Here is a 23,200-nt window from a genome sequence, read left to right on the forward strand (position 1 = left end):
AGCATGCGCTGCGCATAGCGCGTGAGCACGTGCTTTACCGGGTTAGCTTTGGTCTCGTGGCTCAAAAACTATTGCTCCTTCGAGCAAACGTTTTGCCCTTTCTCCGCCAATGAAACACTCGACGTCTGAGAGGCTTCTGCCAATGGAACAGTTTTTTCCCTTCACGGGGCAAAAATTTGACCCAGCTCTACCAATGGAATGCGCCGTGTCACCTCGGCGACGTCGCCAGCGACCGACTCTGCCAGATTTCCGTCGCTGTCGTCTGGCGCGACACCGGAAACCAGAGCACCAATCAGGACATACCAGCAGTGGCGCCACTAACCAGGTTCTTTTACAAAAATGGAGTGGGCACAATCTGTCTGCGTAAAACGTTTATCAAAAAACGAAAATTGGCGACGAAGACGACGACAGAATGCACAGAGCGCGTGAAACGAAAAAGAAACTGAGGCGTGGTGCGCAGTCGTGGTGCCCACTGTGCCACCTTCAGACATGTGTTTTGCCTCTTTTTGTCACTATTGAATACTACGGCCCTACTTTCGGTCGGTACAAGGTGTGCTTTTGTATTGCGGAGTGCGCCACATGTCATCATATGTAATTGTTTTCTGCCTGCTTATCAACGTTGTCGGAATTCCTCTCTGCAAACGTCACTTGGACAAGGCCAATCAGTGAGCGCCCTTTGACGCGGACAAATTAAGGCCAATCGGGGAGCGGCAGAGAGACCTTGGCGTCCGCAGGTCGCGGAGAGGTCTGAGATCGGCTCGTGGAATGCTGGTTAGCATCGTACGTGTTTGTACAGCCAGGAGCGTAACACCGTGTTCCACGGAACATGGTCATGTTAGCACTCACACTGGTAAGCGAAAGTCTGTGTATTTACCAAGGTCTTTTCGCTAAATATGTTGCGGTACGAACGCGAAGCAGACGACCTCGGAGACAATCACCTGCTCTGTGCTCCCATTCGTGTGCCCGGCTTACGTCACTCTGGCTTAGCTGCAGAGGGAGTGCGAATCTTTAAAGCTCGTTGATTCAATAAGTATATGCTGTTTTCGGAAGAGAAACTTGGCCAAGTAGACTGTGAAACCATGCCGAACATTACCGTATCGGTCTCATGCACACCTTTTCGGATGTGATAGTCCATTTAAGCACCATTGCAAACCTAGATACAGAATCGCGAATTTCCGGTTCAATAAGGAAGAATCTGCCTCCCAGACTATAAGCAATCTTCACGTGAGAGCCTTCTCTTACCCTGGTGTAAAACAAGTAAGGAGAATTCGTTGCTTCGCTGTTACAACAGCAGGCGGCTTTGAAGACCGTTTCGTGTATCGTTATAGCGTGGGCTTATGGATATCAAACTGGTGGCTTAATGGTAGAGCATGCCACCCCTCCTTGCAGTACAGGCGAGCTCGTGATCGTTCGCACACACCTGTGTGTTTCCGAGGCTCCTGAACGACGACATGTAGCGTCGATGAACTCGAAACATAAACGAAACTGAACTACAACTTAAGGGTTCCGGTTAGTGTCACACGAGTGTGATAACCACGCTATCCATATGACAGTCTTCTATTTGCCCAAGGGGGAGAGGGATTTCAGTATACCATTTATTTAAAAACAGTCAAAGATAATGAGGACTGAGTGATACATGTTTTCACACAGCAGTGACACTATGTCACAACGGCAGTTTCATATTTCGGTACCAGAGCAACAGAGGTGAATGAATTGGAAGTTCCAACTTGTAGAAATTAAAACAGGCTCCCAAAAATGGACTTTTTTCCTGTAGGCACTTTTCAAACGTAGTGCGTGGGTAGCAATGTGGGGGAGGTAAACATTGCTTCCCGCCCCGTGCGTCGGAGATTTCCGGCGCACGTCAAAAGAGCCAACAAAAGAACAAATTTGGTTGAAATTATCCGCAGTCCGACCCTGCGGCACGTGCAGCATGTAGCCACACAATTGTGGACGGACTCACCTTACGTGTAAATCTACTTCCAATTATTATTACTCGTATTATTAACGTAGCGCGTGGCATATTACAACAAAGCTGCCCTGGTGAAATGAAGACGCAACTTCGAGGCCTAAATATCGACTGTCTCTAATCCTGGGGTGGCAAATGCAAAACACCTCTTAGTAAGGAAATACGACGACGAAAGCAGAGACTGCCCTGGAGTTTCGTGTGTCTATAGACCAGCTTTACTATACTACATGTATAACATATCCGCACGAAGACCCATAAACGTCGAAGGAATCATAGCATAAGGATCTGGAGGATACACTCATATCTAATCACAGCACTCGTACGTCGACGAAATCCGCACGTTTCCATTGTACCTTCTCTGCATTTTTTTATTTTTTTATTTAGCGATTGCTCCTAAAGCCATATTCGCTAAAAGTGCCGAAGCTTCGCATTATGTATATGCCATTAGCGAATGAAGGTTCTGCGTCAAATTCGGCTAGAAATGCAGCTGGTCAAATGGCTTCCCATGCCTTTGTTCCCATTCTACTCACATGCTAACCCACATGCCCTAAGGTAGGGCATCGTAATTCCTGCGGTGAAATACCTCATCCCATCGTCATGCATGTACTTATTGTTGTCGTTTGAATGCCAACAAATGGTGTTGTGTAGCCAAAGGGATGGTATACCGACCTCTAGAGTGCTCGTCTGATGAACATATACCCATTACGTTCTGCCCGCAGGGAAATGTGCTCATTCATCCAACAAAGTTACGAAGCGGGAACGCGTAGCTAATTTTGATTCGGCTGTATACCAACAGAGATACTTTCGGAACCTACAACCTATGCATGCAGGGAGAAACAAAAGTTTGCGTAGTTGGGGAACTCATTTCTTGCAGTCTACATTTAGAAGTGTTAGGAAGTTCATAATGATGTGGACGACCACATCTGCACCGTAAAGGCCGTTGCATGTTCTTGATAACGGCTTGGCGAACAAAAAAGTTCACATACGTACCGCAATTTTTTACGAGGGAATTATACAAAGTGAAACATAATGCTCGGTCGACCGTCTCGTTTAAAAGCTGCACGCAATCCGACGTTAATATAAGGGTTTACCACAAACCGTTTTGCAAGTCACCTGATGGGCTAGTTCATAGAAACGATGTGTTGGAAACATATGTGCTGAAAGCAGTGGCACGTGTACCGATTCACTCCGACAGCAGTTGAGGTGTGATTAATCTCACAGGATTTTTCTATTGGATCGCCTGAGCCCTCAGTACTCTCAGGTCACAATTTTTGTCACAATTGCGCCCGTATATATATTTTTTAAATTAAAACTGAGAATTACGTGCAACACTGTGTCGAACTGGTCACCAGCTGCGCATTGCTCGTCAAGTACGGCGGCAAACCTACATTGCATGCGGTCAACAGTGGGTCTAAAGCGAAACTAGACTAAAACGAAAGAAGTTGGCTTTACGTGTCGGCTGCGTAGCCATCGGGAGCAGCAAATCTGTCGGGAACATAGATCACTGTTCCTTGACGAATTGGGGATTGTTTCCCACCAGACGTCGCTCCGAGCCGTTTTACCTCAATTTTGCTAGCAATTTAAAAATATTAAGCGTTCTCTGTCAAAATTGTATCTTGTTGCACTGAGTTTACAAGCAACAAGCTGTTAAACTACACTCTCAAAAATGAACTTCACCGCATAACACGCTCCTAGCCAACCATTACCCCGAATGACGTCGTTATCTGCCCTGATTTGTTGAAAACGGGAGGCGTATGTCTCCCATTTTCAACAAATCAAGGCAGATACCGATATCGATAACGATGCTTGGCTAGGAGCGTAATATGCGGTGAAGTTCATTTCTAAGAGTGTACGCTGTCAACATACAGGGTGTTTCACCTAAAGTGATAAAAAAAAAATCTAACTAGCGACGTACTCGCCGGAGGATTGTGGGACTTCCGGCAGTTACCCACTGGAAACTTTTGCCACCATTTAGGAAGGCTTTGGACAATTTTCATTTGAGTAAATAGAGGTGCTTGTGGGAAGGGGGAGAGAAAGGACAATTTTCAATAGAGGGGAATTTATTTTTGTTAATTGAAATTTGAAAATTGCCAAGCGAACCTTACTTTTTTTAACAGAAATATGAAGTCCTCCACGGATAACCGCAGACACAACAAAAACTATGCACAGTATCGCAACAGAAATAGTCGGGAAAAAATTACTAAAAACTACGCTTTAGCCCCGCAGCTTGATTTTCGCAAAGAAGCGCGCGCCAAATGTGCGTCTAGAGGAGGAAGTGTCCTCGCCTTTCTCCTTCTTTTTGATAAGACGGTTGTCACCAGCATCAAGGTCAAAGCGGGGGAAAGTAAGGTAAAACAAGAGGCGGGAACACTTCCCCCTCTCCCCGCATTTCCCGTGTGCTCTTTGCGACAATCGAGCAGGCGGGGCTGTTGCGATACTGTGCATAGTTTTTGTTGGGGCTGCGGTTATCCGTTGAGGACTTCATATTTCTGTAAAAAAAAAAGTGAGGTTCGCTTTGCAATTTTCGAAGTTTAATTGGAAAAATAAATTTCCCGCTATTAAAAATTGTTCAAAGCCTTCCTTAATGGTGGCAAAAGTTTGCAGAAGGTAATTGCCGAAAGTCTAATCTCATAGGCTCCATAGTGTAAACTAGTGTATTTGTCACACAGAATCATGTCGCTATCACATGTGATTTGGGAAAAGCACGGCACGTACGCCTTTTTGTGACAAGTAACGCAACCACATAAGTATCACAAAAAGGTGTACGCCTTGCACTTTTAACGAATCATTGGAGAGCATGATGTCGTTCGGGATGATGGTTGGTTTGACAAAAGGAGTGTGTTATGAGGTGAAGTTGTGGTTTAGGAGTGTACGCTTCCGTGTCTCAATGCTCAGTGGTCCTATACTGATGCGGACGGTTATGTTCATGGAAATGTTTCCTCAACGTGATATTCTCGTCGGCTACTTGCACGCTAATGGCGAGACGAAACTATTAGGTTTCATCTCCAAGGCTCATGATTTGAAAAGCGCCACGAGCATTCAGGTAATGCACTACGACTATTCAGTATAATTCACGACGCTAAGGCCTACGGCGACATATTTCGAACGCAAATGGACGCTCGTAATGCAGCTCGAAGAGCCCGAGATAACGACCCTCTCGTGGGATCTACGCAATCGATTTTCATTAGCTGATGGAACCTCCATTTGTGTTTCAATGTTGCAGCGTTTCGCGGAGACATGTCACTGCCCCCTATCCTGAGCGATTAACCGTGGGGAACCTAAAAATCGTCGGCAGCTGTTAATTGCGCAGCAGGTGATATTCCTATAGACTTCACGAACGTCAAGCGCGGCGCCTGTATTTTTAGCGCCGTTTTTGTCGATACCAGTCGTCGGTATGTTTCGATGTAGTATTAATACGAGAGAGAATGGCCGTAGTCGTTTATTGGCAGGGACGTTCTCGCTCTCGCGTCGTCGCTCCTATATGTGACAATATCTGCGAATATATAAAGATGCGAGCTTCAGAATACATGCTGAATGTATTGCATTTACAAAGAATGAGAAAATAAGGCTACACACTCGCCTTATCATTGTATTCGTAGACGTCAACGCCTGGAAAAGCCAGCGCAAGAAAATCGTATCATATTATAAGCGGCGAGCTGAGCCTAGAATCGCATAAGACTTTTTTTAAAGCGAAGTTTCTTTCCACTTCTATGCGTGCTATGCGGTGTAGTTCTCCTTCCAACAGTTTCATCTTGGAAGTAGAGGTAGAGGAAGCAATGTACACGCGCTCAGAACAGAATAACATGATTTTCTTTCTTATTATTATTATTATGAGTTTCCTTCTTATTATGAGTCGTTCCTCATTTATTGAGAATGGGAGTCGTACGCCTTTTTATGACAATTTCGATATACACCGTTTTCCAGCCAGCCTCACACCCAGCACTTTTGCACCTAGCACAAGCCGGAGAGGAGGAAAGCGATACCAGGGTGGAAGCACACGACCTGTGTGCCTTCCTTCTCTGTAGCTTGTGCGGTCAACAATTTTCAACGTGCGCTAGACCGCGCTGCGCTTTCAATATGGCGGCGTCCACGAGAAAAAGGTGTTATACACCGTTTCATAGTGGACGTCGCCGTGTGCTTACATTTACTGTAACTACATTTGAAATCGCGTACTTTGTACTGTACTTAAAGTACAGTACAGTACTTTCCCATCAAGTACGCAAGTACACCAACTTGGATAAAAATCACCAAAAAAGTACCAAAAACCTTGTTTGTGCTTTTAAAGAGCATATTTGAAGGACAAAATCCATTGTTGAGAGGCTTGAAGTGTTGACAAAGATCTAGTGCTTCTATGTTTATGTTAAATAAATGGAATAACACGCACACATTATGACGCTGCAAGCGACAGCACGATGGCTTGGTCTTGTAATTTCAGTTCTCCCTTCATTTCCTTCATTTTGTTTCCTTCATTGGCAATTGATAATCATTCTATATTACAATGTGCGATTGGATTACATGATGAAGTAAAGTAACAGTCTGAAAGACACACATGCTTTCATTTTTCATTTTTACATTTTACGCTTCTTAATTGGTCACATGGATTACAGTGCTGCAGATCACTGTCATATAAAAAATGAAGGTTTACATTGTGCTTCATTCTTTTTTTTTTTCATATTCTTTTTGAAACACGTTGTATTTCAGAAAGCAGCAAGGAATGCTCAAGAATCTGTAATATCTGTAGGCTTGTGCTCCTTTTCCCCTCGACTTTCCTTGCACGTTATACCCGAAGATTAGTACCGGAACACCCCACTGTATGCGCGTGATCCTGGATCAGACTCCGTGTATAATACTATATTTTGCACAATCACAGCACAGCTGATTTCCTCTGTACACGTAACTGCAAATTATGTTACTATCTGGTTCAGTTCATATTCACGGATGAGCATTCTTGAAGGGCTTATAGCTTCATGGCACTGCAAGGATTGATGACTACAGTTTTGCTAAAAAAGCAAGACACAGCTACCAAGCAGTGAAATGCAAAGTGATACAAATTAAATTGCCAGTGTACTTGATGGGTACTTAAAGTACTTTGCCTAGTATACTTCGTACTTTACTTGAAGTACATTCGCAATAGGGTACTTTGTACTGTACTTGAATTACTAATGATGCCAGGTACTTGGTACTGTACTTTAAGTACAATTTTGAGGTACTTTGCCCATCACTGCTCAAAAAAGAACCACATAAGGCCAACCAGTGCACGGAATGACACCGTTATGACTCCTGATTATTAGTGAGTTTTAGTGCATCGTACGCTCTAGCCTTTCCGTACGTAAGAGATAGCGTTGATGGTTCTGCGCACGCGCATTACATAAAGAGAGCTTTGCGCATTGCGGAGAACCACCACGTCGCCCCTTACGTACGCAAAGGCGATACCGTACCGATATACTAAAACTCTTTCTTTTGGAAAGCACGGAGCGTACGACTTTTTGTGGTAATTCACGTAACTGCGTAAGTGTCACGAAAAGGCGTACGCCTCCCGTTTTCAACAAATCATGGGAGTGAACGATGCCATCCGTGATTATGACTGGCTAAAGAGAGCGATACGCGTTGGCTAGGAGTGTACAGTTTCGCGCAGAGCCTGAGGTGAAGCGCTGTTTTTAGTGTGCCAGTCTTTTTTTTTTTTTTTTAATGTAGTTGTTTTGTTTAATACCACAGATGCTGTGAACACTCTTTTTTGTCGCGTGGACGATTTTAAATTGTCCGTTTTCCAACACGTTCGCGAGCTCTAGAGTGAGCGATTGGCGGCATTTGCATATAAGCGCGAAGATAGACTCGCTCTTACATCGAAGCAGGGCTGGCTCCGGCTCACACATCATGAGATTCCGTACTATTTCGAAATCAGTGCCACTTTATTTGCGAGCACAATTTTTCGCGACTGCATCGTCATCGCGAAATCCGCGAAAATTAATGCATCCCGAATATAAATACGTTTACAGTACTCGCTCACAGACACACAGGTACTCGAAAATATTTCAGCACCATTGAAGCCTACATTGCCATTTAAGAATACTAAATTTTCTTCTCTCTATTTATCGTGTAAATGTTTTTCACAGATCTGGTATTCCTGATGACTGATTCCGTTCGGAGGCATTGTCCACCCTGTATAGAATAAGCGGATGACATTCGCTTGTAACACAATAATATGTATCGCCAAAGACGTCACCACTCTTATCACACATATTCAGCATCAAGACCAACACCCTAGCGTGTTGTTCCCCTATACTCATTGCAGCTTACTTCGTATTTCTATTCAAGAGCTGTTATATCTCAGGCGTGCAGCGGAGACGCGTCCTGCTCCTTAGACAAACTGAGATGCAGCTCGCTCCTTTCTTTTTATAAAGCAGATACGCCTTGACGAAATACATGGTTGCGTTCATTTATTGGACTCGAGCAACTCGACAGCCAAGAGAGTCGCCTCTTGATGGGTGAAAATCCCTGATGCGGCTCTCGTGACGTCAACGTCCTGGCAGTGACTGCCGTTCTAAAATTCGATTATTCAACACTAGAGGTGCGGTGCGAGTCGCTGGACTCCGACGCAAGGTTCGCGCGAGTTGAATAAATGAACACAACCTGACAAAGGTGAAGTAACTGGCGTCCAGCCCGGGAAACTTTTCTTCGGACATGTCTATCAACGATATGCATGAAATGCTGCAACACATATTGCACATATTTGTCATAAACATTGCTTGTTTCGCTCCATCCAATCTTATTTTGAGCATTCAGTCACTTTCTAAAACAAGCAACACCCCGACCCCGTCTCCCTTATTCCTCTACGTTCTTCGTGTCCCGAGGGTGGTGAAAAGGACAGCGCAGTTCTTCAAAATCCGTCACGCGCCGTTATGTGAAGCCGAGCGAATTCTCCTTGGATGAATGCTTTACGATTTCACAAACTACAAGTGACAAAAGCCCTTCAACGCAGATGAAGGATGCCCGAACAGTAATGCGGCCGAAATCCTGCATTCTGTTTACTCAACGACTGCACGGTCCCCATTTCTTTTCTTTTTTTCTCTCGGTGTTTAATTTCGAGGGCCTAAGGGAGCCTATCTAAATGCATGAGGAGAAAAAGTTGTCTGCGAGCGAAAGCAATGTACTTTTTCCTGTTGTTTTTAATGTTCTTTGTTTTCGAATTCGTAGAGGATTACGTAGACAGATCCGAATTCAATGTCGTTCCTGCAAATTGAAAGGAAAGCGCCTGAGACGCATTGTTGAGCCCCGCGCATGGCCTCATCCAGAAAGACAGATCCTGATGGAGTGTATAGACAGGCACTATATGTGCACACAAAAGCGGACTTAATGTATTGATTTTAACTTTATTCAAAGAGCAAGTGACAGAAAACATTTTGAACACAAAATGACAAGATTAAGAACCTAGAACTCAATCCTTTCCAGATATGGATGTGAGATACCACATGCATCAACAACTTTATTTTGATTATGATTGGACTGTTTCATCGCTCGGTGTAAATTCCGTGAAAATATAATGATGGACTCCACAGTGAGGACCGAACTTCTACATTGTCCAGAAAAGTTAGTAGTCCTAAAGGACTACGTAAGTTTAGTAGGAAAACAAAAATAGAAAAAAGAACTTTGAGGAGCAGGGCGTTGGTTTTCTGGGGACTTCACCACGGAATGTGAGATACCGCATCGTTCATGTTGATGTTGTCGAAAAAACAATAGGGAGGGATTGAATTCGTCACACGACAAATTCTCCCATAAACAGACCCCTCCCCCCCCCCCTCAAAGAAAAAAAAAAAAAGAATCGCATCGTGAAGATATGCATGTGCATAGCAAAGGACGACAGGTCTGCATTGACGAAAGAATATAACGAACAGCTAGGGGAAAAAATGTCGTGACTATGAAAACTGCTGTTTCATGTTATTTCTTCGAAGATCACATAGTGACCTCTCTACTTCAGTTTGACTGAAGTTGTTTTTTGAGTAACTCCGCAGTTTGTAACGGTTATTCAATACGAAGACAAATATGGAGATGTTTGTCCAATACTTTAACTTTATATACTAAGCGTATACACCTGCTCTCGCGAAGGGTAATTAGTGAATTGATGTCAGGCAAGTCACGAGCAAGACTGACTGACGGGCGAGGTGAAACACGCAACATAGAGCGTAATGTTTCTGCAAAATATGTAGATCAACAGTAACAGATAACCGATGACTATTGTAAATGGCGTGCTTCGTCGCCCAGGAGCAGTACCCTACCTTATATTTATACCCTAGTCAGACGGCAAACTTAACGCCGTAAACGGAACCACCGTAAAAGTTCATTTTGCCGTCTGACTAGGGTATTAGATGATTTAAATGTACCCTGTATGTGATTCGCCCTTTCAACCAATCACGATCGCAATCCACGCAGCGGCGGGTCACTCGCATGGCACAGAGCGCCTCAAATGACTCCAATTTATGTCATAGCATATGAGCGATTATTTCAGATGCATTATTTAAAATATAAAAACGGCGTATATACTCTCTACTGGGTGCTGAACACCACGCGTTCCGCCATACTTCCCACGTATAGCAAGTCTGCAGCCAGATTACTAGGTCCTGTTTTGTGCGGCTTCGGGGAATGTTTCTGATAAACAGTAATTTGCAACAAGAGGGTGTCGACTACACAGAACACTGTAGCTACACTGACACACATCTCACGCCAGAAGTAACCGTGCCGATGTACTTGAAGCAGCCCGAGAATGAAAACGCTAACGACACCGCTGTCTCTTTGTGTCTTCGTTCTCGGGCTGCTTCAAGTACATCATGCTATACCATCTACCCCGTTTTTGCACATTGGTAACTGTACTAATGTGAGAGCGTACAAGAAATTATGCTGTTCGGAGTGTCTGTTACACAGTTATGCACGACGAAACGGTCCGTCCTAACGTGCGCATATCAAATGAGGTAATTCTCGCACGAAAGTCGTCGTTGAAATGAAAAGAGAGAACACTCCGACAGGGCCATCATAGAAAATGCATGGGGAGGGGAAGATTCGAGCACTTTGTGAAACGGGAAACTCTGAAAAGAGAATGCTGGACACGCTATCTGGGTTGAACCTGATTTATTTTGCGCCGATGAGGCATGCAGTTTCATCGTTTTGTTCGTCATCGCTCAAATGTTCTAAGGCAGTGTTTCTCACCCGGGGTTCCGCGAAGAGGATACTGTTCAGCACCTGCGAGTGTAACTTGACCGTCTTCCAAGGCTCGCTCTCGAACAGCATTGTTATCGGACTGAGCTCGCCATTTGATCGTTGGCATTGGGATTGACATCGAGATCGCAGGACCAGGTTGCCGCGGCTCACGGTCATTGCAAATAGTACAGCCAGGAGCTATCGTCTTCATCGGTTGGCTCAACACGACAATTTCTCCGCACCACGCTTTTGCTTTTTCCTTGTGTTTCGAAGCATTACAAGCACATGGAAAGTCGTAGCTAATTGGGAGAAACTTCGAAGCTACTCTCCTGCCTATATGGAGTTGGGATTTACAAGTATCAGTGGCAACCCACAATGCGCTAGCTGCAAGGAAGTACTGTGAAACAGTTAAATGAATCCAGCAAACCTCAAGCGACATTTTGCGACGGAACAATAAACAATTAAGTGAATTATAATTAAACAATTAAATAATCGGTTATACGTAATAAAAATTTGCTACTTGTACGACATCTAGTTCGCGTCACCCACTTCTACACAGTCGCCCCAGTGTCGTAGGTTCATTGCGGTCGTGCCGGCATGATGACGGGTTCCCTCGAATAACAAAGGTTGAGAACTACTGTTCTAAGGTATGAAAGAAAGCCGTAGGGGAGCTGGTTGCTTTTTAAACAAAGAAAAATATAGAGAAGTTGGCCCAACTCTACATTGAGCCGGCTACTCTAGCACACTGTAAGGCGGCTGAGCCGTCACAAAGTACTTGGTGTCTGGAGGAGCCTTCACGTGCCTTCTTTAAACAGAATAACAGCACTGCTAATTGGTATGTACATTACTGATATAATACAGTTTCGCCTTCAACTTAACTGCATTGCGTGGGACATCTCAATTCCTGAACAACTTCACTGGTTTGCACTTTATTTTCGTCACCTAACCCCTCACATGTAATGGGTAGGATACCCCAGCCCCAGCTACGAAATCGACAATTTCAGCGTCATGTATTTGTTGTCTGTTGTTGCTGTTGGTAACTCAACTGCATTGAACTGGTAATTAATAACGCTGTTCTGCGATCCGCATGTGTGAACACAATGCCGCCGAGTCAACGGCACAGAGTGGCAATATTTGTATTGTCGAATTTCTTGACTCAGAACATGCTTCCTAACGCGTTTTCCGATGCGTGCATAGATCCAATTGAGCTCGGGAGGGATTAGTTACTGTGGCCATCCTCCAGCACCAATTTCTTCAGTGCAGATTAGAGGCCCCGCGACAGGCTCTGCGGTCATTTTACGTGGCGGATCTGGGCACACATGTGGCAGATTAGGAAATTAGATTTCAGCAGCGCCGCCGCGTCAAGCTTCTCGTCTCGTTGCACTATTATCCTTGCGTGCGTCACTTAGGCTTAATGAGACTGCATTCACACGTTCGTGGTGTACTAGATATCCAACCGGGGATGCCGGAAAATGTAGATGATGCGCGCACGCTCTTAGTTCAGCAGCCCTTAACACGACTAGTAACAGCTATAATGTGTATTGGAGGAGGGTCCTTCTCAATCATGTTAGAAGTAGTAGTTCGTAATTTCAAAATCATAATGCAACGACTCACTGAAGGAAGTGTGGGTCTGTCAAAAAAGAGTAATGGTGCATACTTCCCATTTACGTTGAAGAGCTCGCATAATTACTCGTCCTGTAACTGTGATCGACAAAAGCGAAATGTTGCTGACAACTAGTAACTGCACTCTAAGAAAAAAAAAAAGGAGCAATTTTACTCCTTTTGGGGGCTAAATGCATTGCACTACTCCCTTTCGGGAGTAAATGAATGTCAGAGTGGAGACTGCATTTCACGCTCTGTTCTAAGAGTCCCAGATACATAATTCGTGTGCGTGCATGAAAATACTTTGCATCAAACCGTCAACCGTGATATAACGAGTGATATAAAATCTTGCGACATATATAGGGCACAATTTGCGAAGAAAGAAGCGGTAACCCTGTTTCTTACCCTGTGTGGGTGGAAAACTGCTAAGTTGGCTGAGTTATACAGCCTTATGCCATCAAATTGACCAAGAACACATATTTACGTAGACTGTTGCATTCGGAAGATCATTTGCGAAGTTCAGTGACTATTTGCTGTCCTGGGGAGTAATGTCGGAGTTAGGGGACTAAAATGGGGAGTAATTGGGGGGGGGCAGTCTAGGGGACTAGAAACTGCAATTACTCCCCATTTTACTCCTTTTTTTTCTCAGAGTGTGGTCCTGTAACTAGTCCTGTCGTCTCGATTCCATGTCCCTGCCTGTTCAGTCAACCGACAGAATATGCAGTCCGCAGAATTTGAGTGGCGGTGTCGCAGCCTTTCACAAAGGCAAGAATGGCATAATGTAGCCGAAAATGTACGCGGCAAAAATAATATCCCTTGCCCCATTACCCTGTTCCATCAGATCATTTATTTTTCGTATTATTCTTTTCAACCGGCCGCACGACAAAACGTCGTGTAAAACAACACAATCAATGTCAGCTATTCTGACCTGCTTTAATTCATGTTTCTTTCTCGCTTTATGCATTAGACACAGATCTGGTGCCCACGCAAGTGCTGCCCGATGCTAAATCCCCACAATTTCACGCTTGCGATGCAATATAAGGGGGTTGTTTGCTTAGTCTGAGACTAAGCAGCAGAAAAGAGAGGAACCAATCAATCACGAAGACAAGGTACACCAAGGCAACACATGCTCTGTAATAAGGTTTGCGGTGTAGGTGCCCCAGTGTAATGAATCGCATATGTGGTAGGCTCTTTTTTGCGTATACTGGGTACGCTCGACGAGTACACGCGATCAATCAAGGTAGCGCCTATTCTGCCACTCTGTAATGCATCAGCTGAATCACGTTATTTTCTTTTTTTCTTCTTTTTTCTTCTTTTTTTTTTTTTTTGGTTCATTCTCGTTGCCCCCACAGTGGTCTAACTTTCATAAAGGGATTGTGACGCTTTTATATGCGCAGTTCGTTACATCGTGCATGCATGCCAGAGTATTGACCAAAAAAGTATCATTTTTCGATACGTCGTATTTGGCGAGTTCAAACCCTTGAATAGATTTCGGCATCGAGCGTTCTTACGTCAGAGAAGCAAGAGCCTCGGGCATTCCCATTGATTGCAGTGAGCACGCGACCTCTTCTGCTGTCTCTTCACTGCCGCTACTGTCTACCGTGATGCCACAATCAGATGAGTTTCAGTATTCACGGTGCAGATTTTAGACGCGTCTACTACCACACTAGCTGGAAAACTCGCAATGGAACCATAACTTAAAAACCCGAGACTAGGGGACAAAAAACGAGAACACAGACAGGTCTTGTCGTTTTTTGTCCCCTAGTGTCGGGTTTTTAAGTTATGGATCTATACCACAAGCTCGCTTGCTACCTATCTATCCTCTCGTTATCGCAATGGAAGTTCACATGCATGCAAATATCTAGCACCACTTGAGGCGAAGTGTCACAACCCCTTTAGTGCAATAGAACAGGTCCAGGCACTCGACGATGCTTATTACTCCATTATGGAGCAGGATGCTGGATAAAGCTCGACAGGTGATTTGCACTCCCAGGCAGGGTGTCGAACCGAAACGTTTTTGGTTCCGGTTTTCGTTTCGGTTCAAAGAAAACGGTTCAGTTCCGGTTCAGCTCCGGAGTTAAAAATAAGGGTTCGAAACCGGTTCAGTTTCACATGTTCTAAAGGGAATTCACCTGATTGAAATAACCTCGTCTATTCTCTCCAAGATGTCAAAGATAGGGAGAAAAAAAGTGCGAGGTTGAAAGGTCCCACCATCTGGCTTAGAGAAAAACAACGAGCCTGGCTTCCGCTCTGGCACATTGTTGTGATATGAGGTTCGTGCACAGAAAACTACAATCTCGGTGACCTAAGTAACAGCAAGTCGTCGAATATTTCCGAGGAAAGACGGGACCTTTGATCCGAGAGAATTAATTTCACACTTTCCTGCCTAAACACCGATGGATGCCATGTATTGCGTACTTGAGCTCTTGCAGTATGTGCTCTTCAGGTCCAAGTATAGTTCAATTTTCCGCTTGAACCAAAAACCGAAAATTTTTTTTTTCGGTTTCCCTCCGGAGCATTTTTTCTTCTTTTTTTTTACGGTTCTCATTCCTTTTCGATTCGCTCAAAAACATTTTTTTTATATTTTTTTCGGGTTTCGGTTCCGGTTGGTGTTTCACTCCGGAACCCTGCTGCGAGGTATTCGTTAACCTTCTTGGTAAATGCTACAAAGAACTGGTGCAGATCGCCCAAGTAAGTAACAAGTCACGATACGGTTATTGTAACATAGTAGTAGCTGGAACAAAGCAGTTGGTCCGGTCGCCCGTTGTTAGCTTTTAGTAGTGGTGATAGTTGCGGTGTTATTCCTTGTCGGAGTTGGCCTCATGTGAGATGACCAGAAAGAGGATTTTTAGGCACTAACAGATAGCGCTCTTCGTCGCATAAATCGTTCTAGGCCAACCAAACTTCAGAGTCGTATCGTTTTATCTTCCGATTGGAAAGAAAGTTGATACGTAAAACGGTGTGCGCCCCGTTTCTCAGCTTACCGGGAGACTGAGCGATGTCATCCGCGCTGATGATTGACATGCTGCCTGCTATGCGGTCAACAGCGCCCTCTGTTAGGCCGCGTACCCACATGCGGTAGAGATGTACGCAACCGCCTGCCGCTTGCCGCGCGTTTGCATGCCGCCCCAGCTATACTGCCTCCGACTGCGACTCTCCACAGCGAGAGCTTCTGAGACCGTATTCGACAAGATGGCGAACGACAGCGAAGTCGAGCTCTTGTTTGTAGTGAACGTTTCCGTTCTTACAGCTGAGCTTTTGCGAAACCAACATCGCAGACGCAAGAAACGCAGGCTTTGGGTTCACTCGCTGTGGCGATAGCGCATTCTTTTCTTGTGAACAATGTTTAGCTTTCAACTTCCTGACACTAGTCCATATCTTACACTTTACTTACCTGTACTCCCAAATTTTACTCCAGTGTCGGCCCAAAAAGCAAGTTTATTTTAATGCAACGCTCTATATTCAGCAATGACATTTTATTTCCTTCATATTCGCCGGTTGAAAAACGTGAGCATCACTGCGACATACCTTCCAGTCAACGACGCCGTCAATGCTCTCCGTGCGGGAGGCCGGAAGAAAACAAGAACGCACGCAACTTCTGTTTACCTCATGAATGGCCGAGCATGTGCGGATGCCGCTAAAAATCGTGAACTGCGCGATCCCCAAAAAGCGGAAAGCGAAGGTGGCTTTTCCCGCCCGGCGGCAAGAGTTTACCGCGCCGCATTCGCGTTTCCGCGCAGATTCTCCGCATGTGGGTACGCGGCCTTAGTGCCTAAAAATCTGCTCTCTAGAGATGACACTAGGAAGTTTTAGGAAACCGTGAGGGCTCTCCGATTCCTTTTCAGTATCGCTCTCAGCCAATCTGCTATTGCTACGATGATAGCTGATTGGCTGATAGCGATACGGAAAAGGAATCGGATGGAGCTCACGGTTTCGTAAAACTCCCTACTGTTCTACTCTCCGTTCGATGCAGTTCTATTGCACCTGTGGAGACTACGTCATTGCAGTTATAGCGATCCCAGCCCATTGCTTGGGGCTACGTTCATGCATGGCCTTAAGTTGCTCACTTGCCGCGTTCTTCAGATGCCTGATAAGATTGTGCTTACTCCTGGAGCGACGTGCTGTGGGCACGTACTGCACGACTGTGCCATGGTGCTGCACTTTCGAGAGATCTTATATGTATATCTATATATGGTATATCTATAACGTGTGCAATGGATCATTGCTGGAAGCTTGCTCTGATGTGCGCTTTCGATCGTTAGCATGGTCCTTCATTCGGGCACCTCGAGCTTGCACAACAAGTAATCGATCGCTTTTCAGCTTCAGCACGTGCAGTGCCATCCGAAAGAGGTTCAGGAAATCAAAGATAACATTGTGAAAGTACAATAAGGTATGGGGTGTAGTCACGATTCCGCTTCTCATGTTTTACAGTCCCTGCCTTCATCCGTCGTGTTTGCTTGTCCTCAAAATAGCAAGTCACATGCGCAGATAAGAAACCTGCTAATGCTGTTGCCTAGTAACGGGGTTCTAAACACACTCACATTGATTTTCCTACGGCGAATGTGTGTCGGTGTCAAGGCCGAACTGCTGGCATCATGCTATGTATTGGGTATCTATGTCGTAATACATTTTTCAGGCCATGAGAACTTCACCCTGTATTCTGTCTGTGATGTACAAAGCACAAAAATGACCTGTCCATCGACATTCTTGTGCATCAAAAATCTGAAAGCAGGAAAATAACATATTGTTGACCAACTGGTTCGCTTTTTCCCCAGTCACATCTTCCATGAACGTAAGTCGACACACCCAGGAGTAAAAGCTTCGCAAAAAGATTCGAAAAGTGGATGAGAATATCCCGCACTCAATATTCGATGCCTCACGTTGCAGATTTAATTTGCCCTATGAAATCAAAATTCCGTTATTGTCTATGCTGCTACAAATGGAAAACAAAACTAATAATACAAAATAAAATATTTGAATAGCCATCTGAAACTAAAACGAATTACGACTGAAGAACAGAGTTTTGATTTGGTTGTCAAAAAAAAAAAGCCACAGCCATGCACCGTTCAAATAGCAAAAGACAATGCTATGCAGTTCTTCTCATAGATCGAGAAGTTACCCGTCAAAAAGAACTCGTTACGAGTTAAGTTACCGTGTGAAAAATGTAACTAAGTTGATAACGAAGTTCTTCAGCCTGAAATGTAACTCGCAGTTGCGGAGTTACTTGAAAAAAAGAACGAGTTACTTCCAAGCAGGGATGGGCATAAATACACTTTTTTGAGTATTGAAATATAAATACAAAATACTTTGTTCAATGGGGTATTTAAGTACTCTTCATAAATACTTTTCAATATAAGTATTTAAATACAAAATATAAATACAGTATTTAAATACCGTAACTACTACCATAAATACAGTAAAGAAGATGTCATCTGGAATTACAGAAACAACGATGATCATAACAACAAATTAGCAAGGAATAATATCATTTATGTGTTAGACTATCATGGGAATTTTAATATTAGAAGTTTCTCCAATACTGCATCTTTTATGCATCTTCTGTTCGGCCGTACAATCAGATTCGCAAACAACAACAGCATCTCCACAGGTGCCGATGCGCAAAGGCTTGTGCTAAATTTGATTAAGATGCTTCGTACAACAAGGTAATCAGCCGCGACCATCCGCAACAACCGCGAGAAACTCGCCGTCTAAAATGGCTTGTCGCACGCATGCTAGATCAAACACTGCGCCCCAAACTCGCCCTTCTTCCCGAAAGGTCAAATGCGCGGCAACTTTAAAGGTACTGTAAAGCAGCAGGCAAGCTGTTAATATTGGCAGCGGCATTTGAAAGCTTATGCCGAAACAAACCCACAGTGCAAATTTTATGTGCGACAAAGAATTCTAAATATTTTTTAATCACTTCCGAAATTGCGGTGAAAGGACGCGGTGCGACGCCTGGTGGGAAACAATCGCCTATTCGTCGAGCAACAGTGTTACATGTCCCCAACCCTCTATCGGCTAAGTCATAGGCTAAGTAACCGGCTTCATGAACTTTCTTTTAAAAGTCTGTTCAAAAGAGGTAGTTGCTGTCTCTCAAAATGCAAGAACATTGGTACATCGTGTAAATGAGTAACAACCTGCCAGCAGAATCACCACGAAGGCCACCCACGCAAAAATGCACCACGTCCGGCAAGCCGGTGTGGTGATGGTAGCTGTGTAGCGGTCCACAGATGTTGCTATACGCTCCATTGTTATTTGCATGTTTATGTCAGCCGCCCTACATGGCGGGAACTGCGGAGTTCGTGTCGGGTCTTAGACACAGAGTTGCCCGTAATATTGAAACTTAATTTTCTAAAAAACTATGGGGTGGATTTGAACGAAATTTGTGGCGTTTGTGTACTGAGCACCCAGGCTGTCAAATGAGCCAACAATATAAAATTATATGCCTGCTTCTTTACAGTACCTTTAAGACATGAGTCAGTATATTCCGTATTTGGAAGTATTTATAAAGTATTTACAAGAATAAATACCCAAAAATTGGTATTTAAGTATAATTATAAATACATTTTTTTAGTCTGTATTTAAATACAAAATATAAATACATATATTTATATTTTAAATAGTATTTTAATTACAATGTATTTAAATACTGCTCATCCCTGCTTCCAAGCTACTTCGGAAAAAATAGCACTACACAGGTGCTGCGCGCGTGAGCAGTTGAGTTAGACCTTGAGTTGCTTGTGGAGGAATGCAACACGCTTAGATCGTTTTCGTTTATGTCCAACAAGTCGAACGCTTTGCATTTTACTCCCGTGGGTGCACGATGGTTCAGCTTCATTTCAATGGCAGCGATTTTTACTTCCTGAATAGAATACTTTTATTGATTTAATATCACGTTTTATGACATAAAATGCTATGAAAGAACCGGAGAGAAAGCAAGAAAATATGTGGACGTGAGTGAAGAGCGAATTAAAAGTACCTTGGAACTTGGCTGAAGTTACTTTGGCAAAGTTACCCGAAAAAGAAACGAATTCATTTGAAAGTTCCCACGGCGCAAAAGTACCGAGTTAAGTTGCAAGTTACAAAAAAAAAGAAAAGGAACTTAGTTGCAGTGACGAGTTACCTCAAACTCTGGTTCTTCTATACCTGGACTTACACTTACTCGTGGTTGACTGTTTTGCTTTCTGTAGACGGTGTATGTCCTACAGAAGCAGCAAAGAAAGAGAATGCTATCACCGGCGGAGGCCGTCATTTTCCAGAGTAAATACTTACTTTCCCCGGTTTCTGAACACGGAAGCAGCATAATAGCGTGGCGGGCATTTCGTCACTCTGTTTGCGTAACAACGGGTAATCATACGCTTCCGTTGGAAGCCTTCAACCGTGTCCACGTTCCGGGAATAGGTTACGAGGTTGCAGTAGCAAGGTTGCATTACGACCTTTTGTTTATTCAGAGCACAGTCGTGACTGAGCTGTTGACGTGCAGCGTCACTTTGATAGAAGAGTCTTAAATGGAACAATGTTGCCTCTCGTGATAAACGTATGCGATAGTAGTGGGTTTTAGTGCATCGTACGCTATAGCCGTACGTAAGAGATAGCGCGTTGGTGGTTCTGCACACGCACAAAACATAAAGAGGGCTTCGCGCAGTGCGCAGAACCACGCTATCCCTTACGTACGCAAAGGCGATAGCGTATGCACTAAAACTCACAAGGATTGGCACTGGAAAGGAAAACACTGTATGGCCCGTCTTTAAGGGGAAGACATTGAGATGCTCGGGTGATACGAATGCTCACCATCCTGTATTCAATTTTCCTTTCTTATCTCAAAAGAAACAAACGTGGACGTTTTTCCATCCGTTTTTTACGGACCCAAAATATGTCACGTTCGTGCGAATGTTCCCTTAACCGTAACACGCGAACGCGTTGTCCACGGGGACGCCATCATGCAGCGCCGCGGGGCGTAGCCCGTAGTTTTCGCTGAACCGGAACTTCACCGATATAAATTTACGCGGTTTCCGGTTCGCGAAACGGTTCAGACGTAAAGTGCGCTGTGAGAGGTCTGAACTATGATTTACACAGCGTATTGAGCCGTGTTGCCAAACAAATTCGAAACCGAAACTGAACAAAACAAAAGTGCAACCCAAGTGCACGAGGTATTTCCTCCTCGCAGCTATTGCGTTCATTCAGTTGTGTTAGTCTTGAGGTCGTCCTTTTGGCAGTTGTAAGCTTCCTGGTACGTGATTTTTGTCGTCCAGCAAACCCAAGTTTCCTTTTTGGGCTATGAAAGTAACGGCCAGTCCCTGAGCAGGATACAGGCTGTATATGATGAGTGAACATAGAGAGTACAGTATGCTACTGCAACGTTGCACCTGAAACGCAGATCTGTGACACTCAGTGTGGCTGTGAAACCACTGCTGTGTCGGGAACAGCAACAAAAGTACATTTGTGTTTTTTTTTTGTTTTTTTCAGAATCGTAATGATGTGCTTGCTTTTAACCCATGGCAATCGCTCAAAATTCACTTTCCTGAACCGGTTCGAATCGATATTTTGCGCTGCTGTGGAGCTGAACCCGAACCGAACCAATATGCCTGAACCTCAACCCGAACCGAACAAAAAAAAATTAACTGTTCCGATTCCTGGTTTCAGCACGTAGGGTCTCAAGCGCAATGCTTGTTCTCACTGGCTTTCGATAAGACAACTATCCTCCGTCTTCTCTATTTTGAATGATACTATGGCAGCCGAATCATTAGCGGATGGAGGCTGAATATGCTGCAGTACCTTAGCTCTGTAATATCTCACGTACCGGAATGTAACGCACATGACGTTGCGTGCTCAACTTTATTCCGCAGTAATATCCACGGGAAGTGGGCTTTATGACTTCCATGACGCTCGTTTCGCTTCACTCGACTTTGCGTATCCATTTTGCTTGAGTACTCGTTAAGTCTTGCTTTCGAAATGGAAGTCATTGCTGCTGAAACTCATTACGTTATTTCTCTACACGTGGTGTTATGGAGGACGTTGATCCAGTTGCTCATACACAATTGCAAGCACTGGGAAGGGGGAGGGGGGTGCAAGAAATTGAGGTTGGGGATCACTACTACAGTGACGTTGTAGAAGCTCCATGTATCATTGCCGACTGTGGAAAGCTGAAATAACAAATACCCAATAACAAATACAAATAACAAGTTGGCAGCCTTGGAAAACTGGCCTTTTACTCAGGCCGCGGCAGCCCCAAGTCAGGCATGCATCCAGTGGTGCGCGCCATTGTAGAATATTTATACCTTTTATCATCAGCGTCTATATCCTGTTTAGACGTAATATATAGAACACTGAGGCTATACATTCAGCGGCAGCTGTGGGTATGATAAGGGACTTCTGTAGTAATATCTGCGTGGGCTTTCCTTTCTGCCTCACACACATGCTTCGTGAATATGAGCTTCGGCATGTGTTTGCGTGTCCAAATATTTTATTCCCCTTCTTCCCTCTTGTGGTGGTGGTTGTTATTAAAGTGCATATTCTTCTAGTTCCTTTTTTAAATGTGTCGCACACTTGACAGAGAAGGTTAAGTACCACATGATGTAACACGCAAATATGTCGAATTTTCCCCGTATTCCGAAATTCTACCATAAGGGCTTCAAAATGTACCCTCCAAAAAGTACATGTTTATATCCGTAAGGATCATGTGCCTTCAGTGCGGTATAAAATTCCTACGCCTTGAGTATGAGCATTTATACCTCAAAAAGCATGCACCCTGGGACAAGCCGTTTATACCCAAAGGGTATAAATTTTCCTACTAGCAATGCTGGCGATCAATTGTAAACGTTCTGGAGCAACGGGGCTCAACACTCGTGGCCAGAGGTGACGGAAGGTGGCGGCAAGGGGAGCGGCAGCCCCCCTCGAGGTCGAGCTCAGGGTTCCTCGCCCCTCTTTCATGCGTACCGATCAGACAAGGTGTCTTATATCCTCACAAGGCAGATTTTTAGAGGATTTGCATGTTCATTTAAATGCAATTTGATTACTGCAGCTGACATTCTTTCTAAGGAAAATCCCCTACTTCACATAAACCACTGGCACTTTTGTTACCCCTATGACACGAAACACATTCCAAACCTTAATGAATAAACCATAAACAATCATAAACAAATGAATAAACGATAATCATGTTTATTCATTAATGAGGTTGCGACATTTCGTCCCAAGTTATCTCAGATAATCGTAAAAGAAGTTTTACAGTAAATGGGGTAATAGACGCGCACATAACCGGCACCGCGAATACCGAAAGTCCTCCGGCTCTGAGCCAGGTTTGACGGGTCAAAATCCGGAAAAGTCGCCAACGTGCCATGAGAAAGTAGCCAAAAGTAGCCAATTTTCTTTGTACATAGTCAATTCTGTCGTCAGTGGTGTGCAGGCATCATATATTGAATGAAGGACTCTCTAACGAGTGCT

The 23,200-nt window shown here is 44.2% G+C and overlaps 1 protein-coding gene across 4 annotated transcripts in view; it reads left to right on the top strand.

Annotated features, from left to right (window-relative positions):
* LOC135385724 (mucin-2-like) overlaps positions 1 to 23,200 on the top strand; it is a 289,375-nt gene that overhangs the window by 210,768 nt on the left and 55,407 nt on the right. The window contains exon 1 of one of the 4 annotated variants that reach the window (XM_064615203.1): positions 461 to 850. The exons of the other annotated variants lie outside the window; for them this stretch is intronic. Coding sequence (XP_064471273.1) covers positions 766 to 850 — 85 coding nt within the window. The 5' untranslated portion in view covers positions 461 to 765. Of the gene's footprint in view, positions 1 to 460; positions 851 to 23,200 lie in introns of those variants that run through there. 4 annotated transcript variants of the gene reach the window in all.

This window comes from Ornithodoros turicata, chromosome 2 (genome assembly GCF_037126465.1).
Source record: "Ornithodoros turicata isolate Travis chromosome 2, ASM3712646v1, whole genome shotgun sequence".
Lineage (NCBI taxonomy): Eukaryota > Metazoa > Arthropoda > Arachnida > Ixodida > Argasidae > Ornithodoros > Ornithodoros turicata.